Source organism: Cyprinus carpio, chromosome B20, assembly GCF_018340385.1.
Source record: "Cyprinus carpio isolate SPL01 chromosome B20, ASM1834038v1, whole genome shotgun sequence".
In the NCBI taxonomy this organism is placed as follows: Eukaryota; Metazoa; Chordata; class Actinopteri; order Cypriniformes; family Cyprinidae; genus Cyprinus; species Cyprinus carpio.
Genome location: NC_056616.1, coordinates 26,187,597 through 26,209,276, shown reverse-complemented (window position 1 = coordinate 26,209,276; position 21,680 = coordinate 26,187,597). Strand labels below are relative to the sequence as shown.

The following is a 21,680-nucleotide window of genomic DNA, read 5'->3' as shown; positions in this document are numbered from 1 at the left end:
TTCTTAGTGTGGTGTTTTTCTTGTTTATTTTCATGCTTGAATTTTTTTAGGAAATTAGAAGAAGTGAGTACAACTTCTTTGTGTGATCATGTGATAAAGAACACTGAGTTCTATTTTTCAACATGTCAAGAACTGTTCTGGAAATATGCTGCGAAATGTGATTAAGGGGTATTTCTGTCCGAATAAGCCTTTTACTTTCACATACTTACATACATATATATATATATATATATATATATACATACATATATATATATATATATATATATATATATATATATTTGCCTCTATTCAAAAAGTAATATTAAGAATCATAGTACATTATTCAATATTTCCTTCTCTTTCAATTTAAACTATATTAATATGATTTTTGTTATTTTACACATTTAATTGGATTTTTATCCATTTATCAATTAACATTTTGTTATTTGTATAGTTTTCTCTTTTAAACATGCAGTGCAAGATCTGTCTCTTTTTGGGCAATTCAAATGCAAGCAGGTAAATTTGGTGGGCATATGTATTTTCAAGAAACTGAAAACACTATACCTTTCAAAAGATTGGGGTTTCATTTTATAGAAATGAATACTTTTATTCAGCTAGGATGCATTACATTGATTAAAAGTGAGATTAAAGACTGGAGAAATGACTCCTGAAAATTCAGCTTTGTTAGCTATAAATTAGCTACATTTTAAAAAATATTCAAATATTCAACAGTTATTTTAAATTGTAATGTCACAATATTACTGTATTTGCTGTAATTTTCCATCAAATCATTGCAACTTCATTGCATAAACTTCTGTCAATATTTACACATTTTTAAGAGGTGGTTGTGGTTCTAGTATGAAAAACTCAAAATCATGTACAGCTCAGATTGTGGATGTGGAAGGAACAGCTCCACCCAGGGGAATGATGATTATAGTGCACTCAATTCATATGCTGCAGTGTAGCCTGTAGCCTATCCATTTATGCATACGTTTGCAACATTCATTCATCTTTTTCCTAGAGATGGTGAGTGTGAAGATGAAGAGTCACAGTTTGTGGCCTTTAAACTAAAGTACCTCTAATGTATTCAGAGTTCAGTGGAGTTTCATAGCAGTTTAAGAAGATGCAGTGATGATTAATTCAAGGCATCAGCATTCACTTGAGCAGTCCCTGTAAAAAGCTGAAAAACACCTGATTTTTTCAGAAAAAGTGTTTGATCTGCAACACATCCACCCTAAAAGTCCTATCCTGTTAGCAGAGTACTAGTTTAAAAAGTTGTCTCTTTAGGGGTTTCTTCACCAAGGTCTGTAATGTTGAGAGAGTTGTGTAGGAACAACAATATTTTAAGCAATTCTAATAAAGCTGATTTGCTCTTTTGTATCTTTGCAGAGAAATGCACAGATTTTCATTTTGTGAATCACCAAATTTAGATGGATTTTTAATTCTGCAAAAAGTAGAAGTAGAAGCTGACAGAGTTAAAAGTCTTTTTATATCCCACCTCTCCACAGATGAATAAAGAATCTCACTATTAAAGCAATTCTCCAAGTTCAATACTACTACTAATACTATTACTACTACTTCTACTAAATAAATAAATACTTTATTCTTTTTAGTATTCTTTATTTTCTTTATTTATTTTAGATGTATATACCATATGTATTGGTGTATATATACAAGAGTTAAAGAGCCTGACTTTCTCTCACACTGGTTTATAGTTTGATGATGTTTTTTCTTGCCCTTTGTGTATAAAAAAAGAAAGAAAGAAAAGAAAAGTAGAATTTATTACTTTATAACCCTTAATCAACCTCTTAATTTGTATAAATCCAGCAGATAGACTACCATGCATAATGTCATCGTCAATCAAAGACAGAGACACTGCCAGTGTGGACAACAGCATAAGTTTTTAATGTAGATCAGATGCCATTATAATGGATCCGACATCATTCAGAGTCCATTTGCACTTCAGGGCTGCATGCGGTTTGCTTCATTTGCACATCAGACACTAGATGTTGATGACAAGCCTTTACATGTGACCTTCACATTTCAATTATTTTGAGTGGGGCAAGCAGAGGAGGCTTCAATCTATGCATGCAAACAAACAAATGCAACTGGAGGTTCAAACATACATAGAACAACAGAAACAAAAGCATGTTCACTTTGTTCATCCCATGCACTTTTTGTTGTAGGTCACACACACAAGGAATAACCACAAAAAAAAAAAGGTATTGAAAGCAGAAAATGAGAGGTCTGATTAAATACAGATCACATTCATTTACATGAACAAGTGGTGTGATTCACTCTGAATGCTCCCACTGGCATTTTAAGACTAACTGATGTAGACTGTTCACTGAATTAGAATTAGACTGGTATTCATGTAATTGAATAACAAGGACAAGCCAGAGGGCTCATTTCAGTCTTAATTTTGTTCTGTTTCAAGAGACTAAAGTTGAACGGCCAACTTTATCAAAGTTTTAATAAGCATTTATGGTCAATTCTATGAAAGGGTATAACAGTTGGTCTATAGAAATGTGAGATATTTATATATATTTGTAAAGTTACATAAAGTTAATTAATTAATTAATGCATTCATTTATTCATTCATGAACCCACTCGAAACTCTGATCTAAATCAAATGAATCGTGATCCATGCTCCGAAGTCCCGATCTGAATAATGATTCATGAACCCGTTTACATGTTCAAATATAAATCAAATGATTCACAATAGGCTACCTACTCCGTAGTCTCGCATAGCCAGACCTTCCATGGAATCCATGGCAGCTTTCATTGGCCAAGGCCTGCCCATGAGGCCATTTGACCGACATGTCAAATAACCAATCACAGTTCGTTTCATTTCAGGGTCACGCTTCGGGGCGTGAAAATTTCACCACAATTACAGACCGGTGTGTAAAACTCTCTGAAGTATTTGAAAGATTCTGTGTGCAAACTTTAAATATTTTACGTACTTTTGAAAATCCAGCATTTAGTTAATATTTAGTTGATTAGCGCTCATCGTCACAGTTGTAAACACGACGGCTTTCTTCTTTTGTGAGGGGGTTTGGCACCACGGTATCTTTTTTCCAGGCGGAACGTTATAGAATGCGACACACACGTCTCCCAGAAATCCTGTAGAATTCAGCCAATCTGATGACGACTTCGAAACTTCTGAAGTGTTTCCACATTTGTGTGCCATATGCATCAGACGTTTAGCCAACGTTCCGTGGGCATGACGTCTGAGGCTGAGACTACCTACTCCGAATTTCCAATCTGATTCAAATGATTTGTGATCCGCGCTCCGAAGTTCGGCTCTAAATCAAACTATTCATGATCCGTGCTTCAAGTCACGATTTGAATAATGATTTGCGAACCAACATTTCAGATCGGGACTTCGGAGCGCGTATCACGAATCTTTCAATTTGCGAAATGATTTGCGAACTAGCTCTGAAGTTCCTACATTAATCAGAAGATTCTGTAAGTTCTGATCTAAATCAAATAATTTGCCATACGTGCTTTGAAGTCCCAATCTGAATCAAATGATTTGCAATACACAATCCGATTGGAGCACAACGAAACAGTGAATCGTTTTGCAACACAATGGTTTAACTGATTCTGAGTTTACAATTAAAGCTAAGCAATGTCTAAATTTGAAAACTAATGGCTCTTTTGATCTGGTTTTTGCTAGTGAATGGAGTTTGAGTCTCACTCAATTGAATCACTTTGTCTGTTTCTCCGCTACTGGCTTAGATCACTAGTTTTATGAAATTAAGTGGGTCATATGATGCAATTTCAATTTTTCCTTTCTCCTTGGAGTGTTACAAGCTCTTGGTGCATAAAGAAGATCTGTAAAGTGGCAAAGACTAAAGTCTCAAATCCAAAGAGATATGTAAGTATATTTTCATATTTTAAGAATTTGCCACTGATGATTCTAACGCGAGTTTTGAGTAGTGAAGAGTAGCGCTTGTTGTTTGTTGTTGTTGTTCTCTGATCACAAATGCAGACATGGTTTTATGCTTACACAGCGCGATACGCTACGCAACACAACGCGTAAAAAGACAGTTCAAGTCATTATAATCAGCAATTATGTCCACACTGGATGCAACAAATGCCTCGTTTGTAATGGGTTTTATTGGTTTTGTTTTGTCTTGTCGTGCCGGGACACGGCATCACAGCATGGTAAGGGCCGTAACATTTCCGTCCCACGCTTGAGGAATTCGGCCAATCACAATGGCAATGCACTGGATAGCTGGCAAATCAGCGTACACCTCGCTTTTCAGAACGATGTGCTTTGTGAAAATCGACACGTTTCAGAAGGCGGGGCATAGAGGAAAAACTATAATGTACATTATATGGAAAATAAAATTTTTTTTTTTGCTTAAACTTAATAAACACATTGCATTACACCAAATACACAAAATAATGTTATTTTTAGCAATGTCATATGACCCTTTTAACCAAAATAAGCAAAAAAAAAAAAAAAAAAAAAAGTATAATGTGTACAAATAAAATATAAATTTTCCATTCCTACTTTCCTCGTCGAAACCATAGACTGACATCCCAACACAAATCTACAAACAAGTAAGATAACCAGTTTACTGCTTACTAGTGAAACACTCCATTAATCTGACAAGCTGCACCTCAAAATACACATTAGATGGAAACATAGTGCATTATGATCGGGTTTGTATCTCAATTCAGTTGGTGACTGACAGCTGAAAGCATCCAGTCTTCTCATATACCATTGAAAGTAATGTTTAATTTATCAGAATATATTGTAATAAATATTTGAGAAATTATTGTTTTATCTAATTATATTAGTCTAGATTGATAGCCTATGTAAAACAGCAAATAAGCAGAAAACAGAACAGCTAAAGCGAGTAAGTTTGATTTGGACATTTGTGGGAATATACAGTAACAGCAACACCTCCTCCCCATCCAACTACCCCAACATTTGTGCATTTATGATAGATTTTTGACCAAAGTTTCTTGCCATCTAAAGTTTATTGCCATTGAAGCCAATATACATTTATAGCTATGGTAGCCAACATACTCATAATAAATAAAGAGAGCTTTTTATGTTACAATTTAGCAGTCAATATTAGTCTAAGGACATGTCCCTAGCATCCCTACTTGATTCTGCGCCCTTGTTTTATAACAATATATAATTTTATAAATGTTTTTCAATTAAGTGCATTCCTGCTGAATTAAAGTATTAATTTATGATAAAAAAAATCCTACAAAACATTTGAACAGTATTGTAGCCTATATTCTTTTACTAACAAATGAAAGTTATTTAGCTGTTTTTGTAAACTTGCAATCATGTTTACCTGATGAAAGTGGTCAGTCACATTACTGTTGTCAGTCTGAATTCTCATCCTTTTTTCTAGCAGAGATGATGTAAAAAAAAAGAGCTACAGGGCAGCATTCGGTCAACTTCATTAACATTCATCTTTGCCCATAAGTCCAGGACTGAAAGGTGAGGTCTAAGATTTACTTCTCTCTTCATTTAGTTTCACACAGCAGTGAATGCCGCAGGTCATGCTGGCCCACGTTTAAACCTCCTCAGATCATATTATCCAAATGGAAGATCATGCCAGTAGCCTCGAGACACGAGGGATCAGTCTGGTGCACAGTGTTCAAATGTCAGACCTCAGTTAAACACCTCTGCCACTGCGAGTTCTCATCTGGATCAGGACTGTAGAGGTAATCGGTGATGTCTGATCGATTTCAGATAGGTCACCAGGGCTGCGATCAGCTGACAAGCCTGAACTCATGGGGTAATTGATGAATTAAAGGAGATCAGCAGGTCATTTTTGATGTGGAAACTTTTGGAAGGATTGGATTAAGGCACTTAATTGGCTGATATTGTCTTGCAAAGCAGACGGTGCTTATTAGCATCTCTCTCATTTCATCACCCTCTCCCCCTCGAGTCCTGAATCCATCAGATTGCAGTTATTTTCACATGGTTCTGCAGAAGCTGTTTCTACTGCTGCATGTTTAGCAGACTTCCAGTGTGACCAAACTCACTGGTTTACATCAGTAAAATTAAAACCATTAAAAATTTTTTTTTTACTTAATGTAAACATGAACTAAAATACATTATAAAAAACAAACTCATTGTACTTCAGCTAGTTGTCAAGGCAACATGTCACATTTTCATTTAGTTAAACTTGAGGTATTAAAATAACTTAAACTGAAATAAAACTTTATTTAGACATTTAAAAAAAATGATAAAACACATGTATATATTGTTTATATAAGTTGTTTAGCAAACATATTAAGCATTTTATTGTACAAAGTAGTTTATTGCACTTATATATGGTGATAAATTGCCTTGTCAGTGTGCTGATAACATGTTGTAAGTCTTCTGTGAATAAAAATATAAGTACCTGAATAAAAATGTCAGGGATTCAATTTTTAATGATGGATTGGTACTTAGTCATCTCTGCTGAAAAAGTAAAACTATAAGATTCTGACCTATAGACTTTTGAAAGATTTCTGGATATTGTCATAGTACAGTGTAGCCAACATTAAAGTTTTTTTCTATCTATATATTTTTATCTATATTTTTTATTTTATATTTATATACGTTTTTAATATATAATTAGCTTTTGTATTTTTGAAAGAAATTGCTTTTTATTTTGCCTTTGCTAATTCTAATATTTTGTCCTGTTATCTGAAGTTGAATTAATTTATAAAGTTTTAGATTTATACATTATTATTATTATTTTGTTCTAGTCCTCAAATGAACTATTTATTTGCAGCATTAATTTACCCATTTAGATATGTCTGGATCCATAACTCCTTCTTGCAAGGATGAAAAACTCTCTACATAGTATTGCTCCCACTACATGGACCTTTTTTTCCCAAGTGTCAAGTGTCAACATTTCTATTTGATCAAACATGACAGTAAAGACTTGTTAATTACACACAAAAAAAATATAGCCTATTTAAAATGAATACTGTTCTTTTGAACTTTCTGTTCGTCAAAGAAAACATGATTCATGGTTTCTACAAAAATATCAAGCATGCACAACTGTTTTCAACATTAACAATGAACAGAAATATTTCTTAAGCAGCATATTAGAATGATTTCTGAAAAATGTGACACTGAAGATTGGAATAATGATGCTGAAAATTCAGCTTTGCATCACATAAACATTTCAAAATACATTCAGGTATTTTAAATTGCAGTACTATTATATATTACTGTTTTACTGTATTCTTGGTCAAATAAAGGCAGATTAGGTATTAGACACTTCTTTGAAACATTGAAAATGGTAGTTAATATTCTTATAGTAAAAATAGTCAGTTCTGAAAGGTGTAGTAATTAATTGCCGTTTACATCTATATCTTTAGATGTACTTTACAAAATATATCAAGGTTTAATTCAAGTTATGGGTCTGGCAGGGGAATCTGATGATGTCCTGATCTGTGTTAAAAGGATGCTATATTTGTGTGTTATGGGACAAGAGAGATGATGCAGTCCCAGATGAACACAAAGAGCAGGTTGCAGTAGCTTCTCATCATTGAATGCATAAAAGAGCAGCTCTTTCACTGCACACCTGCAGCACTGCTTGTACTATAATTGTACTGCACAGGCCTACACTATACACCCTTCAAAACACCCAAACTCCTCAAAAACCTGTTTTGGTCACGATTTCCTTTACTTAATATCTCCCTATTTCTTTCTTTGTTGGATATTCTTCTGATGTAGACCAGAGACTCACAATAATAAAATGATCTGTGTGTCTAATATAAAGAAAGCCTAAGGATGCCATGTTTATATGAAATATATGATTTGATATTGTGAATCCATGAATAACTCTTTACTTGTGGCAGTTAGTTGTTCTTAAATATTAAGGAGTTAAAACCAGCAAATACCGTATTATATTTTGCAAGTGTCGTATCTGAAGCAGTTTCGGATATAGTCCTCAATTTAAGCAAATGTAGGATATGCAAGTTTTTTTTTTTTGTACCTTAAAAATGCAAGTTCATTATGATAGCACACTGATTTCTAATAAGGCCAATGGCTTTTGTTTTCATTCACAAACGTCTGTTTTGAAAGAATGTAAGTTTTTGTTATTATTATTTTGCTTTAAACAACAAAAACAAAACAGTGCGACATTATGGAGCCAGGGGAACAACGGAGAGAAGAAAGAAAATATAAAAATAAGAAGAAAAAAAAGAAAGAAAAATTACAATCACAAACATGCAGGACATTTATATCACTCAGAGATTTTGAAGATAGAACACAAGTGGACAGTTTTATTTGCCTTTCTGTTTGTACTGTGTTGAATAGTCCAAAAATAGTTTTCCAATTATTTATAAGCCACTGTAAAACAGCACTTTTTGTTAAAAAAAAACTATGAATGTGGAAAGAGTACCTTTTCTTTGATAAACCTAGAGACATCGTACCATAACTTTTTCACAACTAAAATGATAGAAAATGTGGGGGACTGTTTCCAGGCAAAAGAGCAATATCAATATCCTTCTTAAACTTACTGAGAAAATGTTTAACAGGATAGAATTTATGAATTATTTTGAAAGAGATTTCTTTGACCTTGTTTGTTACAAAAAACTTGTGAGGCAATAACCAAACACTTTCCCACTTAAGATTATTAACAAATTTGGACCAATAAGCAATAGAGCAAGACTTAGTGGCAACGTCCTTTAGAAACAGAGAGCAGATTTGTTATTCTTGGACTGTGAAAAAACGAAATTTACCACATATTGTATCAGTTAGATTAATTATGGGCATATCAACTGATATGGAAGAAAATAAGTTTAAAACCGCGAAAAGAGTGGATTGCTTTACTGCAGCAAAAAATGCACGTGTACAGCCGTACACTTTAATCACGACAGTGAATTCTACTCACTGGACTGCATAGGGCGCCAAAGTCGCAAAACTACATACAAAAATTAACTAATTAATGCTCATATAGCATTTTAGCATAAGAAAGTAAGTGCATGTACAATACTTCACATTTCTATAACAGAACAGGAGCTATTTCTGTGACATACTGTTCTATAGACTGTGACATATAATATCTGACATATATGCTGTGTGTAAGCTGACAAAGCGCTTTGGTATTTCACGAGGAAGCTGTCACACAATATATTCACTATACAACATCGGACCACCAGCAATATTCAATATAAATTCAGCAATATAGCTCGTTTTATGGTGCCGAGGATCTAAAAAGGAGAAGAACAAAGCCAGTAAAGCCCTCAAAGTGCAGAATCTTCTGCTAGCCACCATCTTTTGTATCTGCAGGCAAATGACTTTGATTAAATCCAAACAAACAGGACAATATTCTGGGGACCCATCTGAGCTCAACTCAATTTGTAAATCAGCTAGTATGTGCTAGGTACACTTTGCACCCTGCATCTTACGCTCCCTGTTTATCGTGTCTGCATATGCGCAGCGATGACTCTAAAAGCTCCACTCTGTTTTTGTCTGAATAAATTATGAACAGGGATTTCGGCTTTAGAGGGAAGATGTCTGTATAATTCATTGCATTCGAGCTTCACAAGCATGATGGATACGTTATGTTTTCTTTTTCCAAGCGTGCCGGAGGTCCGATTTCCCCGGGGAGGGGAAAGAGATGACAATAAATGTGATAAATACCGGGATGCTACAGATAGGTTATTACTTGCTTCGTGTTCTGGATTATAACAAAACAATAGTGCACGTTGAAATCCATTAGTATATGGTGAGACAGGGCTATGGAATAATCATTCATTTATTCATGAGACTCATTATGCTGTCTTTAATTAAAAGACATTTATCAATGCTTCTCAGAGCCAGCCTCATAACTGATATCATAATAGCTCAATCAGATATCTCATATGCCAAGTGCAATGCCAAACAGCAAGTTTAGTACTCATAAGAAACTGTCTTATAATAAAACTATCACCCTAAAACCCAATAAGAAACGTGCTTAATATTAAACGCAAGTTTTACCTTGAAATATCATAGAAGACCGAAATGGTTATTACATCTACTGTCTGTTACTTAACTGAATTGTCACAAGAAAATTTAATGGCAAATTATTGATCCTTCTCACGCGTGAGAAGTGCCCTTGTCTGGTTTTGACAAGACTGAAATGTGGCCCTTCCCTTGTTCTGTTTATGTGGATGATAAATTAAAGCCTCTCGTTTAACATTCTGCAGCTCTTAAAACTCCGAATGCCCCGTGACTGCCCAGTTACCACAGCAACTACAGCATCCCAGGTGCAATCCTTCTGCTGAAACTCAGAGCAACTGTACCAAACATTAGTTTGCAGTTTCACAATTCCCTCATGACACACACCAACCATGAATGCAGTGGGCGTCTGAGAGTTCCACAACATACTGTCCGATTTCAAAGGAGACTGTTTATTCAATTATGTAGCCTACAGTAATTTACAACAAGCATTATTCAGATAGGATGAACAATTAACTGAATGAATAATATATGAATAAGAAATGTAATGGCTTCTTACTGAGTTGCTGGCATTATATTTTTCTTTGTAACTAAATACACAAGATCACGTATGACTGGAAGGTCACATGAGATTTATAAAATAAGTTAAAAAAAAAAAAATAGGGAGTACCACAGTTAGATTTCACACTTCTGTTTTATGTATCTCGACACATAGGCTAAAACTCTTGGGCTGGAAGGCGATAAGCTGAATATGAATCAAAAAATAAATAAATGCACCGACATCACAGATCAGAAAATGTCATTAAAGTCTCATTAAGGTTTCACATTGGTCGTGACGTTAGCAACCCACAAACCCTGCGCGTCCCACCGCGAGCTCAAAACAGACGCAGCGCGCACTCTGAGCAGCAGCACGCGAAACGGAGCTCCTCTCTGCTGTTTGAGACTGCAAAGACAAGAGCCGTTCCGGATAACATCAAGAGCAGAAAACATCTGTGTGTATCATGAAGTTTGCTGCTTTAGTCTGCTTGGTTGTTTTCTTCGCTGCAGGTAAGTGAAATAATCATAATGTACACAAAAAATCATTGAATAAATCATTTCAGCACCATGGTCAGCGACAAGACAGTTTGCTGCTGAACAACTAGTAGATCACAACGGGAATTTGCTTTAAGCGGGTTTTGCACGAGTAAAACGTATGGATAATTGGTGATATCGAGATGAATAAGCTTTTACATTGTGATTTGCACAAATATAAGTCAAGGCTTTTACTATCCCAGATGGAGAGTCCATGCCAGTCGAGCAGGACAGCCAAAGAGAGGACCTGGTATGCTGTAGCTTCTAAATAAAAAAAATGCATTTATTGTTTTACTCCTTTTGGTTAAAGTATGTACTTTAATTTCAGCTTACCCAGTGTTTAGTTCACATCCTTTCAAAGGCACTGTATAAGACCGATGATACCCCACTGCATCCAGAATGCAAAAACATCCTTACACCAGGTATGTTACTTTGCACTGTTCACACTGTGTTGTGTTATTGAGGAGAACGTTTCATTTATTAGTAAACAACTTCATTGGAGAATTCTTATTCAGGTTATTCTTGCACAACACCGTTTGATCTTACATCTAAATCCATTAAATGTATCATTTGGACATATAACTTGGGAACAGTCAGACTACATTATCGTCATAGTTTCTAACCTCAGTACATCGTGCTTGGTGGATGAGACAGTTTTGGGTCAGTGGTTTCACTCTAAGACTGTGGAATAATTGGATGTATTCAAGCAATGAATAAGCAATGGAGTGAAAATTATTTACAAATCATTTGTGTGAGTGTTTTGTGCCAATTTTAATCTCTCCATGAATTTAGGATCAGGTCATTCATCAGTTGTGAAAAAGGAGAAAGACACCCTAGAACCATTTCAAGAGGAACTTAAAAAGCCAAGTGGAGAGTCTAAAGTCGAGGAGGAACTCATTGAGGATCTTCTCAAAGCTAACAAACGGGAGGAGCTGGATGACGAACGTAGCCAGGAAGAGTTCCCAAGTTTTTTTAAAAGAAGAATCAAAGACAGGCGTGAGGAAATGGATGACGAACGTAGCCAGGAAGAGTTTCCAAGTTTTATGAAACGAAGAATCCACGAAAAACGTGATGAACTGGATGATGAACGAAGCCAGGAAGAGTTCCCAAGTTTTATGAAACGAAGAATCCACGAAAAACGTGATGAACTGGATGATGAACGAAGCCAGGAAGAGTTCCCAAGTTTTATGAAAAGAAGAATGAAAGAAAAACGTGATGAACTGGATGATGAACGAAGCCAGGAAGAGTTCCCAAGTTTTATGAAAAGAAGAATGAAAGAAAAACGTGACAAACTGGATGATGAACGAAGCCAGGAAGAGTTCCCAAGTTTTATGAAAAGAAGAATGAAAGAAAAACGTGATGAACTGGATGATGAACGAAGCCAGGAAGAATTCCCAAGTTTCTATAAAAGAGGCAACAAGCATAAAAGGGAAGATCCCGACGATGAGAGAAGCCAAGAGGAATTTCCACAGAAAAGACATGTTTCTGTCCTTTACAAACGTGATAATCCCGATGAGGAGCGCAGCCAGGAGGAATTCCCTCTATATGAATATAAAAGGAGTCGTCTTCTGACCAGCAGAGAAAAACGTGAAGAGCCTGACTATGACAGAAGCCAAGAATTTTTCCCAAGTTACACCCACAAAAGAAACTATGGGGAAGGAGAAGAAGAGGATGAGGAGAGTGAGGAAAGAGAGAAGCGGATCTGGAAGCCATCACATAGATACCACCACAAGAAAAAGCACCACAAACGCAGTGAGAATGAGGATTTTGAAGAACCAGATTATGACAGAAGTCAAGAAGACTTCCCAAGCTACAGCCAAAAAAGGAGCCATGGTAATGGCAGGCACTACAAACCAAATGAAGACCTGCTGAACAGGCATATTAAAGAGGACTTAAACTCTCGGGAAGAGAGGTCTGAAGAATCAGAAGAGGTAGACGAGGATACCGCAAAGCGATACTGGAAACCCACCCATAGATACAATCATAAGAAGCACCACAAACGGGACTCATATGAAGAGGATTATGAGGAAAGACCCCTGGAAAAAAGGTATGAGGACTCAGAGGAAAGTGAGGAATTGGATAAAAGGATCTGGAAGCCTACACACAGATATCACCATAAGAAGCTTCATCACAAGCGTGGCGACTCCACAGAGCTCAAGGATGAAGATGAACCCATCTCAGAGAAGACTCACAGTCTCCATGACTCAACAGGCAATGCCCTCAAGCACCATTCACCTGAAGAGGAAGAAGAAGAGACTGTTCATGAGCTTAATGAAAAGAGGCGTCCCTTAACCAGCCAAGAGGAGGAAGATGAGCTAAAGAAAGGACACCAGAGTTCGGCAGAGAAGCAGGACAGGGAGGCTGCGTTGAGGTACCTAACAAAAAAGAAAAACGAGTTACAGGAACATCTGCTTAACAAAGGTGACGTCTATGAGAAGCGTTCCCCATGGATTTACAGAGGATACTACCATCCAGCCTGGTACAAGAGAGGCCATAAGGTGGATGAAAGTACTGATCAGCACCCCTACCATAAACTAGAGGACTTTGCTGAAACTCTCCGGTACAAAAGAGGCCTGCTTACTCAGGGGGAGTCACTCGAGGAGGAAAAGGGTATCCCCCAACAGAAGCTTCTCACACCAGAGGAGGTATAGTCTGATCTATCCAATTGATATTACATTTATTACCAGTTATGTCTCCTGAGAGTTACCAGAGGTTACTTAATGTATTACCACTTGTTAAGTCTGAAACCATAAGACCTGTAACCACTATTCCAATGGTTCCAAACCCTGTTCTTGAAGGCCACTTAACAATAGACTCTAAGCAAATAATGTATCTTAAGGGGAGCAACGGCATTTCATTGGGGCAATGCCCTTAAAGGGACATCTCCATACTCCTAAAAGGTTCATAGTACTACCTTAAGGGCCCATATTACTACAAGGTATTAATATGTACCTTTTAGGATAGATAAAGTATAAATATGTCCCTTTAAGATTACTGCCCCAGTGACAATTTGTTGTACCCCTATAGATAAAGTTTTCCCTATCCTGATTCAACTCATAAATTTGTTTGTGGAGATGGCAAGTCCTGGAATGGGTATGTCAAATAAGAGATATCCAAAATGTGCACTGTTGGGGAATCCTTGGGAATGGTTTGGGGACCAATGCACTAGGTCTTCAAACCTGCTCCTGGAGACCCACTGTCCTGGACAGCTTATTTCTAACCTGCTATAACACACCTGCCTGTGATTTCAAGCAATCCTCAGATGTGTTTGATTAGGGCTGGATCTAAACTCTGCAGGACAGCGGGACTCCAGGAACGGGGTTGAAGACCTCTGCACTGGGTTTCACAACCTCAATTTAACAAATGGCCCCACTGAGCCCTAAAGTCTACATGCTATATACAAACTTAAGGGTGTACAATGATAAACTCATGATGCTAAGAGCATCATTCCTCAACATGACAGGGATATTGAATAACTAAAGGTACTTCCCTATAACTTTCCTACTGGGAATGTGGAAATAGGATATTTCACTAGAGCAACAAAATTTCTTTCATTCATAAAGAAACAACTTTATGGCAGATTGCAATAATTGCATACACACACAAAACTCCAGGACTGATTAAATCAATAGTTTTTAAGCATCACTTAAAAGTGTTTTGAAACATAAGTATTGCATTTGATTCTTGTTCTTTTCTTTCAGTTAAAAGAACTTGAGAAACTGGCCTCTGTGGATCAGATGAAAGAGACAACTTAATCATTCCTAGAACCATCTGAGACATCATTTTCTTGTGCTGCCTGATTTGATTTTCCATGAGCTTTGCATGTGCTTTGGCTGCTTTAGATGAATGCATTACTATATGTCGTACCTGATTACAACTGCATTAGAATTTTGTAATTGGTGTAAGTCCGTGTTTAATGTGAGAGTCTGAGAAATAAAATGGTCTATAAAAGGCAAAATAAGCTTGATAATACCATGTGAATCATTTCTCTCTTTATTACATCCTAAAATATTCTAAAAAAACAAAATGCCCATGTACTATTGACTGCAAATTTGAATGCATTTAAGAGCATGCTACTTTACAACTATGAAAAATTGCTGTTGTCCTTTATGGCTTTCCATAGAATCTCTGCATTGTTTACATTTAATAAAATGTGTAATTATGGGACCAAAGCTGATGAATGTGGTTATCTTTTGTGTTTTGATGCTGGACGCCTTTTGAAATTTATTAAAAACATATAAATGTTTACTTGGGCAATGATGCATTTTGTGAGCAAAACTTGGTTAATCGCCAAGTGCAGAGGATGCCGAAAAAGCAGCGCATGTTTTCCTTCCTCCACATCTTGCTAAAAAAAAAAAAAAATAAATAAAGATGAGAACATTGATGCAAATCCTAAATGCAAATATTGTCAAAAAGAAATAAACACAGTAGATAACAGACTTTGAATAATAAAGTCATGCAACTCGTACAGAGAATAAAGCACTGCCTGCATGTGTGAGTCCAACAATGATTTGGTTTCTTCTCACTTAAATAAGTTAAACTAAACTAATTGCCTAGGCAGAGCTGTCACATGATGAACTAATCTTATCCAGTTTCAGCCTCTTGGCAACAGGCTCTTCTGCTTTGTGTTGATTCCTAGCTTTGGCAGCATCTGCAGCGACCGTGGTTCCGGACAGGAGATACCCTCCACCTCCACTCATGAGCAGCACTGGATGAGTCCGGTTGGGCAACACCTGAAACAATGATACAGAAGTGAATGAGTCAAAGCCTTCTAGGGGTGGGTGGTATGACCAAAATCTTATTTCACAGCAGGAGTCATCTTATATAACAGTAATTATATCACAATGCATCTGTTTTTCCAGGAAATACAACAAAAAAGGTTTTCTCATAACTGTGCCAATGCAAAAAAAAAAAAAAAAAAAAAAAAAAAAAAAGGAGCAAATTAAAATAATACATTCTTATTTTTTGTATTTTGAACTTGATGTACACTACCATTCAAATGGTAAAAAAAAAAAAAACTTTTTTTTAAAAAAAAATTTATGTACACCAAGGCAGCATTTATTTGAACAAAAATACAATAATATGGTGAAATATTACTATATATTACTATAATTTAAAATAACTGTTTTCTAATTAATACATTTTAAAATGTAGTTTATTTGTGTGATACAAAGCTGAATATAAAGCTGTTGTGCTGCAATTTTGTGAAAAGAGATTAATAATTTTTTAATTTTAAAAGATTAAAATTGGCACAATAATTTTTTTCAGGATTAATATAAAGTTCACAAGAGCAACATTTAATTTAAGAATTTTTTGTAACAGCGTAAAAGTCTTGCTGTCTATTTTCATCGAATTAATGCATACTTGATGAATAAAAGTATTAACTTAAAAAAAAAACACTACAGAGTACTTGAATAGTAGTGTTAATAAAAAGAATAACAACTAATCAAAGTCTGGCATTAGAGCAAAAACTCCTTATGAAACTCCCCATGTAAAAAAAATTAAAATATAGCACAAACAATAATACATAAAAACTATTTGTGTACAGGATCTAGTAAAGAATTACCTGGTAATGTCTGAGCCAGGAATCTGTTAATCTGAGACTGATTGCTCCTCCTTGTTCTCTGAGTTTTGTGTAACACTCAATCAGCGGCTGTCCAAAAGAGATCAGACCGTAAATATTGCAGAAAGCAATTATTAAAACACAAATCATTTTAAAGCGATGATGCCCCACAATTTATGGTACTTTTTAGGCTTTCTGGGAACTTGACAACAACTGGCATTATTGGAACAAACAAATATGTTTGATGAACTGCCTCTTTAACAGCAAACCAATGCGTTTACCTCTCTGTACTGGCAGTACACTACGAACGGTCGTGATGGTGCTACAAACTTCAGCAGACCCATTAACACAGGACAGGGGTGGAAGCGACTAGCAATCACCAACCTGAAAGAAATAAATAGTTCAATGAAATCACTTCAGATAAATCACTGGAATACTGCATACAAAATAGCTTTAATCAATACAAAATATGACATGACAAGACTCATCAATATAACCATACATTACTTACATGAACAGTCAATCACATGAAATCATATACAAAATGTGTACTTAATGGACTACCATAGAGAGATTTGAAATATTTATGAGTTTTAAATGCATTTCGGGCTGGACAATAGAATTAAAAACAATCTTTTTGCTATATAACAGAAAGCACTTTTTTTGACAACACAAAACATACCCATCTGCATTTCTGCCCTCTAACAGAGCAGCAGCTGAAGCTAACTTCTTCCTCTTCTCCTCCATCTTCACCTTTTTCTCTTGAGCCTGTAAGGTTAGAAAGACCAATCAAATATTAATGTGAAATTTTAGAAAAAAATCTTAAGACACCTTTTCCACCCTGAGTAGTTAAATTATCCCACAAACAACGTTCAGAAGTGTATATACAGGCATACAGGCAAGAAGTCAGTTTTTGCTTGTTTTGTTTTCTTCACACATCTACTTTCACACACTTCACCTCAAGCTGCTCTTCTTTTAAACTTCTGTCGCCTTGGAAACCAAGTAGAATTTTGAAAACACTCAAAAGGGCAAAATGTTTTATCATTGTGAAAATGACACCAAACCCGAGGGACAGTCATAATTTGGTTACAGAATAATATACTTTTTTTTTTAGTTGGCGTTTGTTCAGCTGTTTGTTTAAATTATTTTTAAAAAGATTTATAATTATTTACATTATATTAATAACTTAAAATGGAAGGTTTTGGGCTTTGATCAAATACAAAGAATTTAAAATAGTCTGTTTTTTTTTTGGTTTTTTTTAGCTTTTCTTTAAATGGACATATGTTTTTTTTTATAGTAAATAATTATATTTAAAGTTATTTAAGTTACATTCTTATTTTAAAAAGTAACATTTTGTTTCTAGGACCAAAATAGTTTGTGTTTATTTGTTTAAATGAACAATTTTTGAAGTAATATTTATTATTTAGAATTACTTAAATTAAATTCATGTCTTATAATGATAAGTTTAGGTCTTTGACCAAATATAATAAATTTTTAAATAGTTTGTGCTTATTTCGCTTTTTTTTTATATGACCAAATAATTTTTTTTAAATGGTAAAGAACTATTTCTAAATCATTTAAAAAAAGGTTTGGTCTTAGACAACAATAAAAGCAAAAGCAGCAAAGGTAAATGATGAAGGCATGGAAAAAGTTAATATAATTTAATATAATAAAAAAATAAAAAATAAATGATTCAACTCTTGGGACATAAAGTAATTCCAGAGCCACACAACCATGATGGGAAATATGCATGTGAAAAACCTTACCCTCTGTTCTCGCAGTCTCTCTCTCTCCGCTCTCCTCACTTCCTCTTGCGGGTCGACGCTGACCTCCATGCTCTGAGGTTCTGAGTTCTTCTCCTCAGACACACCTGAGGTTTCCTGAGAGGACTCGGATCGTCCGTTCCCGTCTGCATCCTTCTCTGACAGATCCAGGGTTCCAGCCAACAGAGCGTTAACTTTGCATAAAGGGAACTCATGCAGTGTCTGGTGGAAGTGTGACGGAAAGCCGAAGCTCTCCATGCCGGCTTTCGTTGGGCCTCCACCGGGATACATCTGAATCACTGAGCCATAACCTGACAGACAGAAACATCTAGATCATCAGTACAGAAATGCAGGTAAGCAAACACTTGATTGTCCCCACTCACTTAAAAATGTTTTTTATACTATGGAAGTCACCAACCGTTTAATTAGCCATATTCTTCAAAATATCTTATACGTATATGATATGTTAAACAGGAGAAAGAAACTCATACAGGTTTGGAGCAACTTGAGAGTGAGTGAATGATGAGAGAATTCTCATTTTTGCAAGTAAAGTGTGATCACCTCCCATCCTCTCCATCACCGAGCCCAACACAAGTCCAGCACAGGTCTCAAAAACAATGATTTTACTGCCAGCGTGGATGTTCCCCAGAGTCAAAACCTGAGCCAATGTGTCGTACCGCAGGTGACTAAACCAGAGGAAAACATTTACAAGACAGCATATTTCGATTTTTAAATGTACTAGAACAGTGTTTCCCAAACTGGAAAATGTTAAAAATGTAAAACAAATAATTAAAAAAAAAAAAAAAATAATATATATATATAATTATTTTGGCAACTAATTGAAAATAACTTAAGTTGAAGTACTAAAAAAACTATATTTATAAATAGAAATAAAAATAAATTAAAGCTACAAGTATATATATATATATGAACAAAATTCAACATATTAATACATACTATATACACTGTAAATAAATAATAATGTATATAAATAATAATAAATAAATAAATAAAAAACTGGAGAAGGTTGACAATTTAAATGTGTTTAGAACTCAGTAAAATATTAACCTAATCTTCAAGTAAATTCTCAAAAGGATACAGATGACAAAAACGTTTTTTTGGAAATCCCTTTACTGCATATATGTATATGTATAATATATATATATATACACACACACACACACACACACACACACACACACACACACACACACACACACATATACATGCGTGTATACTGAGTGTCATAAAAAAAGGAAAATTTACTTGATTGTTTGTTTTGTTATTGTGTGTGTTTTTTTATGGGTTGTAATGTGGGTGATGAGTAAATGGTTAATGAACTCCTTTAAGATCACATACCATATTTTCCCAGGTTCTCTGCCGTGATACATCATGGCAAGGAGTCGAGTGGAGGGTTTCAGGATTTTTATGTTACTCTCGTACCTGAACATGCAAAGGCAAAGAACTTGTTGACAGTGATATATTCCATGTGACTGACAAAATATAATGACAAATGGCTTGAACTCACTTTTTCTTTTTCTTCTTGATGTATTTCTCTTGAGCAAATTCAGTTTTGTCCTTGAATGTTGTACTGTTGTCTATCAGCTGCTGGACAATCTCCAAACACACATGAATGGACATGTGAGCAAAATTTAGAGCCCCCCCCCCCAGTATTTCTTCTCCTTTCTTTTCTTTAAGAGAAGCCCATAGTGAAAAGACACTGAACTTAAAACATCTGACCAGTGATCAATTAAACAGCATAAATCCCATAGACTTGCATATTGAAGGAGTGACTTGAGTCAAATTCAAAAACCAGAAAATACATAATCTTGTTTAGAAATGTTCTGGTTAACATGCATCCCTAGAAAACGTCACTCAGGTACATACCTGGCCTTTTAACCCTTGCTCTTTCAGTGTTTCAATATCATCTCTGCTCAGTTTCTGAGATCTGCCATCATCCACTATGTGTCTATTATCCTGGCCGGCTTCCTTAGAATCTGTGACAGGAGAAGAGAGAAATGTAATCTCACCTCGGCACCAAGAAAATCAATAAATCCACAGACAACAGCATCATTACCCAAAGAGTCTCCTGAGTGTTTTGCTGCCTTAAGTTTGAGTGAACCGCCGGCTTCGATTTCAAACATGGTCCCATACAGCTGCCCGACCGCATTGTCCAAGAAGAACCACTGCTTCTCAAAGATCACCTTCCTGAGAGACAAAATGTCAAATCAAACAAACGAGGAGAGCACAAGCACTTAACAGAAGTGAAATGTGAATATTAAACTTCATCTGATGAAGTCACATTCAACAGATAAGATTATAAGTGGTTACCCCTATACATACATCAATGATACTTTTATGCATTATTTGCCTTTACAAATATACAATGGCCTCCAAAAGTCTAAGACCACTAGTGAAAACGCAATAATAAAAAATTCTTTCAGAACAATTTTGAGCCAAAATTTGAGTTTACAAGTCTTAATATTTGTCACGCGTTCCGTTTGCAGATACAGAAACAGTGCAGAACGCAATACGTCTTTTACATATTAATGTTTCAAAGCAATAAAACCTTTTATGTACAAGTTTAATTTGTTTTTTAAACCCCAAACTGTTAAAGCGGTCTCAGATTTTAGATCCCACTGTATGCAAAACCTCAAGGCCTTAAAACTGAACTTAGAAGATCACATTTAATTAAAGTTTTATTTGGTTAACTCACTTTTTATTTTCGACCTGCACTGATTTAAAGACATCTCCTCTCTTCAGCACTACATAGTCTCCGTAACTGATTCTGCCCTCGGCATCACTGTCCTTTACACACTCCGCCATTTACTGCGATCAGCGTGGATAAAGATCGACCGGGGGATGTTCGGAAACTAGTTTACACTTTAACTAACCCGGCACAAAAGTGGTAATGTCTATGACTATAAACAGAAGAATAATTTCACAAAAACGATGCTGCTTTCAACACGTGTGTTCTGTCACTTCCTGTTCCGAAAGGCCAGTTAATCGAGCGCTGATTTCCAGAGCCACAGCCAGTCAGGAAGACTAGCAAGTCACAGATCAAAGCGATTTTACATTAGGTTTATACTAACAAAAACTACTACCAAGGTTATCTGAACATGTATAAATAATGACTATATCACGGGATTATCACGTGATGTCATTTATGTACTGCCACTGCATTTACGAAGGTATAAAATTGTATTAAAAAAGTGCTATGGATATATTATGGTTATCATTACTAACATAAAAGTGCATATATTGCGCGTAGTTTATGTATGTATAATATAGTTATATCCCATTCGGTACGATTATTTAAAACTAAAGGGCTGATGTATAATAAATGAATAAAGAAAGTCGCATTCAGCACGTGTTTGAC

At 35.5% G+C, this 21,680-nt stretch overlaps 2 protein-coding genes across 3 annotated transcripts; one reads left to right on the top strand and one right to left on the bottom strand.

Moving 5' to 3' along the window:
* The first annotated feature begins 10,795 nt into the window (after nt 1-10,795).
* Nucleotides 10,796-15,147, top strand: chgb (chromogranin B). Its single transcript, XM_042746421.1, has 5 exons — nt 10,796-10,951; nt 11,179-11,225; nt 11,304-11,397; nt 11,768-13,620; nt 14,677-15,147. Exons 1-5 carry the CDS (start codon nt 10,906-10,908, stop codon nt 14,728-14,730), a joined length of 2,094 nt encoding a protein of 697 aa, XP_042602355.1. The 5' UTR covers nt 10,796-10,905; the 3' UTR covers nt 14,731-15,147.
* On the bottom strand, nt 14,953-21,335 carry trmt6 (tRNA methyltransferase 6 non-catalytic subunit). Of its 2 annotated transcripts, XM_042746423.1 has the most exons (12): nt 21,018-21,335; nt 20,379-20,509; nt 20,189-20,298; nt 19,830-19,921; nt 19,661-19,744; nt 18,863-18,987; nt 18,305-18,612; nt 17,221-17,306; nt 16,820-16,922; nt 16,542-16,628; nt 15,529-15,708; nt 14,953-15,320 (listed from the first exon to the last, which is right to left on the bottom strand). In XM_042746423.1, the coding sequence occupies exons 1-11, from the start codon at nt 21,125-21,127 to the stop codon at nt 15,529-15,531; spliced, it is 1,416 nt and encodes a 471-aa protein (XP_042602357.1). In that variant the 5' UTR covers nt 21,128-21,335; the 3' UTR covers nt 14,953-15,320. The 2 variants fall into 2 exon arrangements, with proteins under 2 accessions (XP_042602357.1, XP_042602356.1); XM_042746422.1 differs by having other exon boundaries at nt 14,953-15,708.
* Nucleotides 21,336-21,680: the final 345 nt, after the last annotated feature.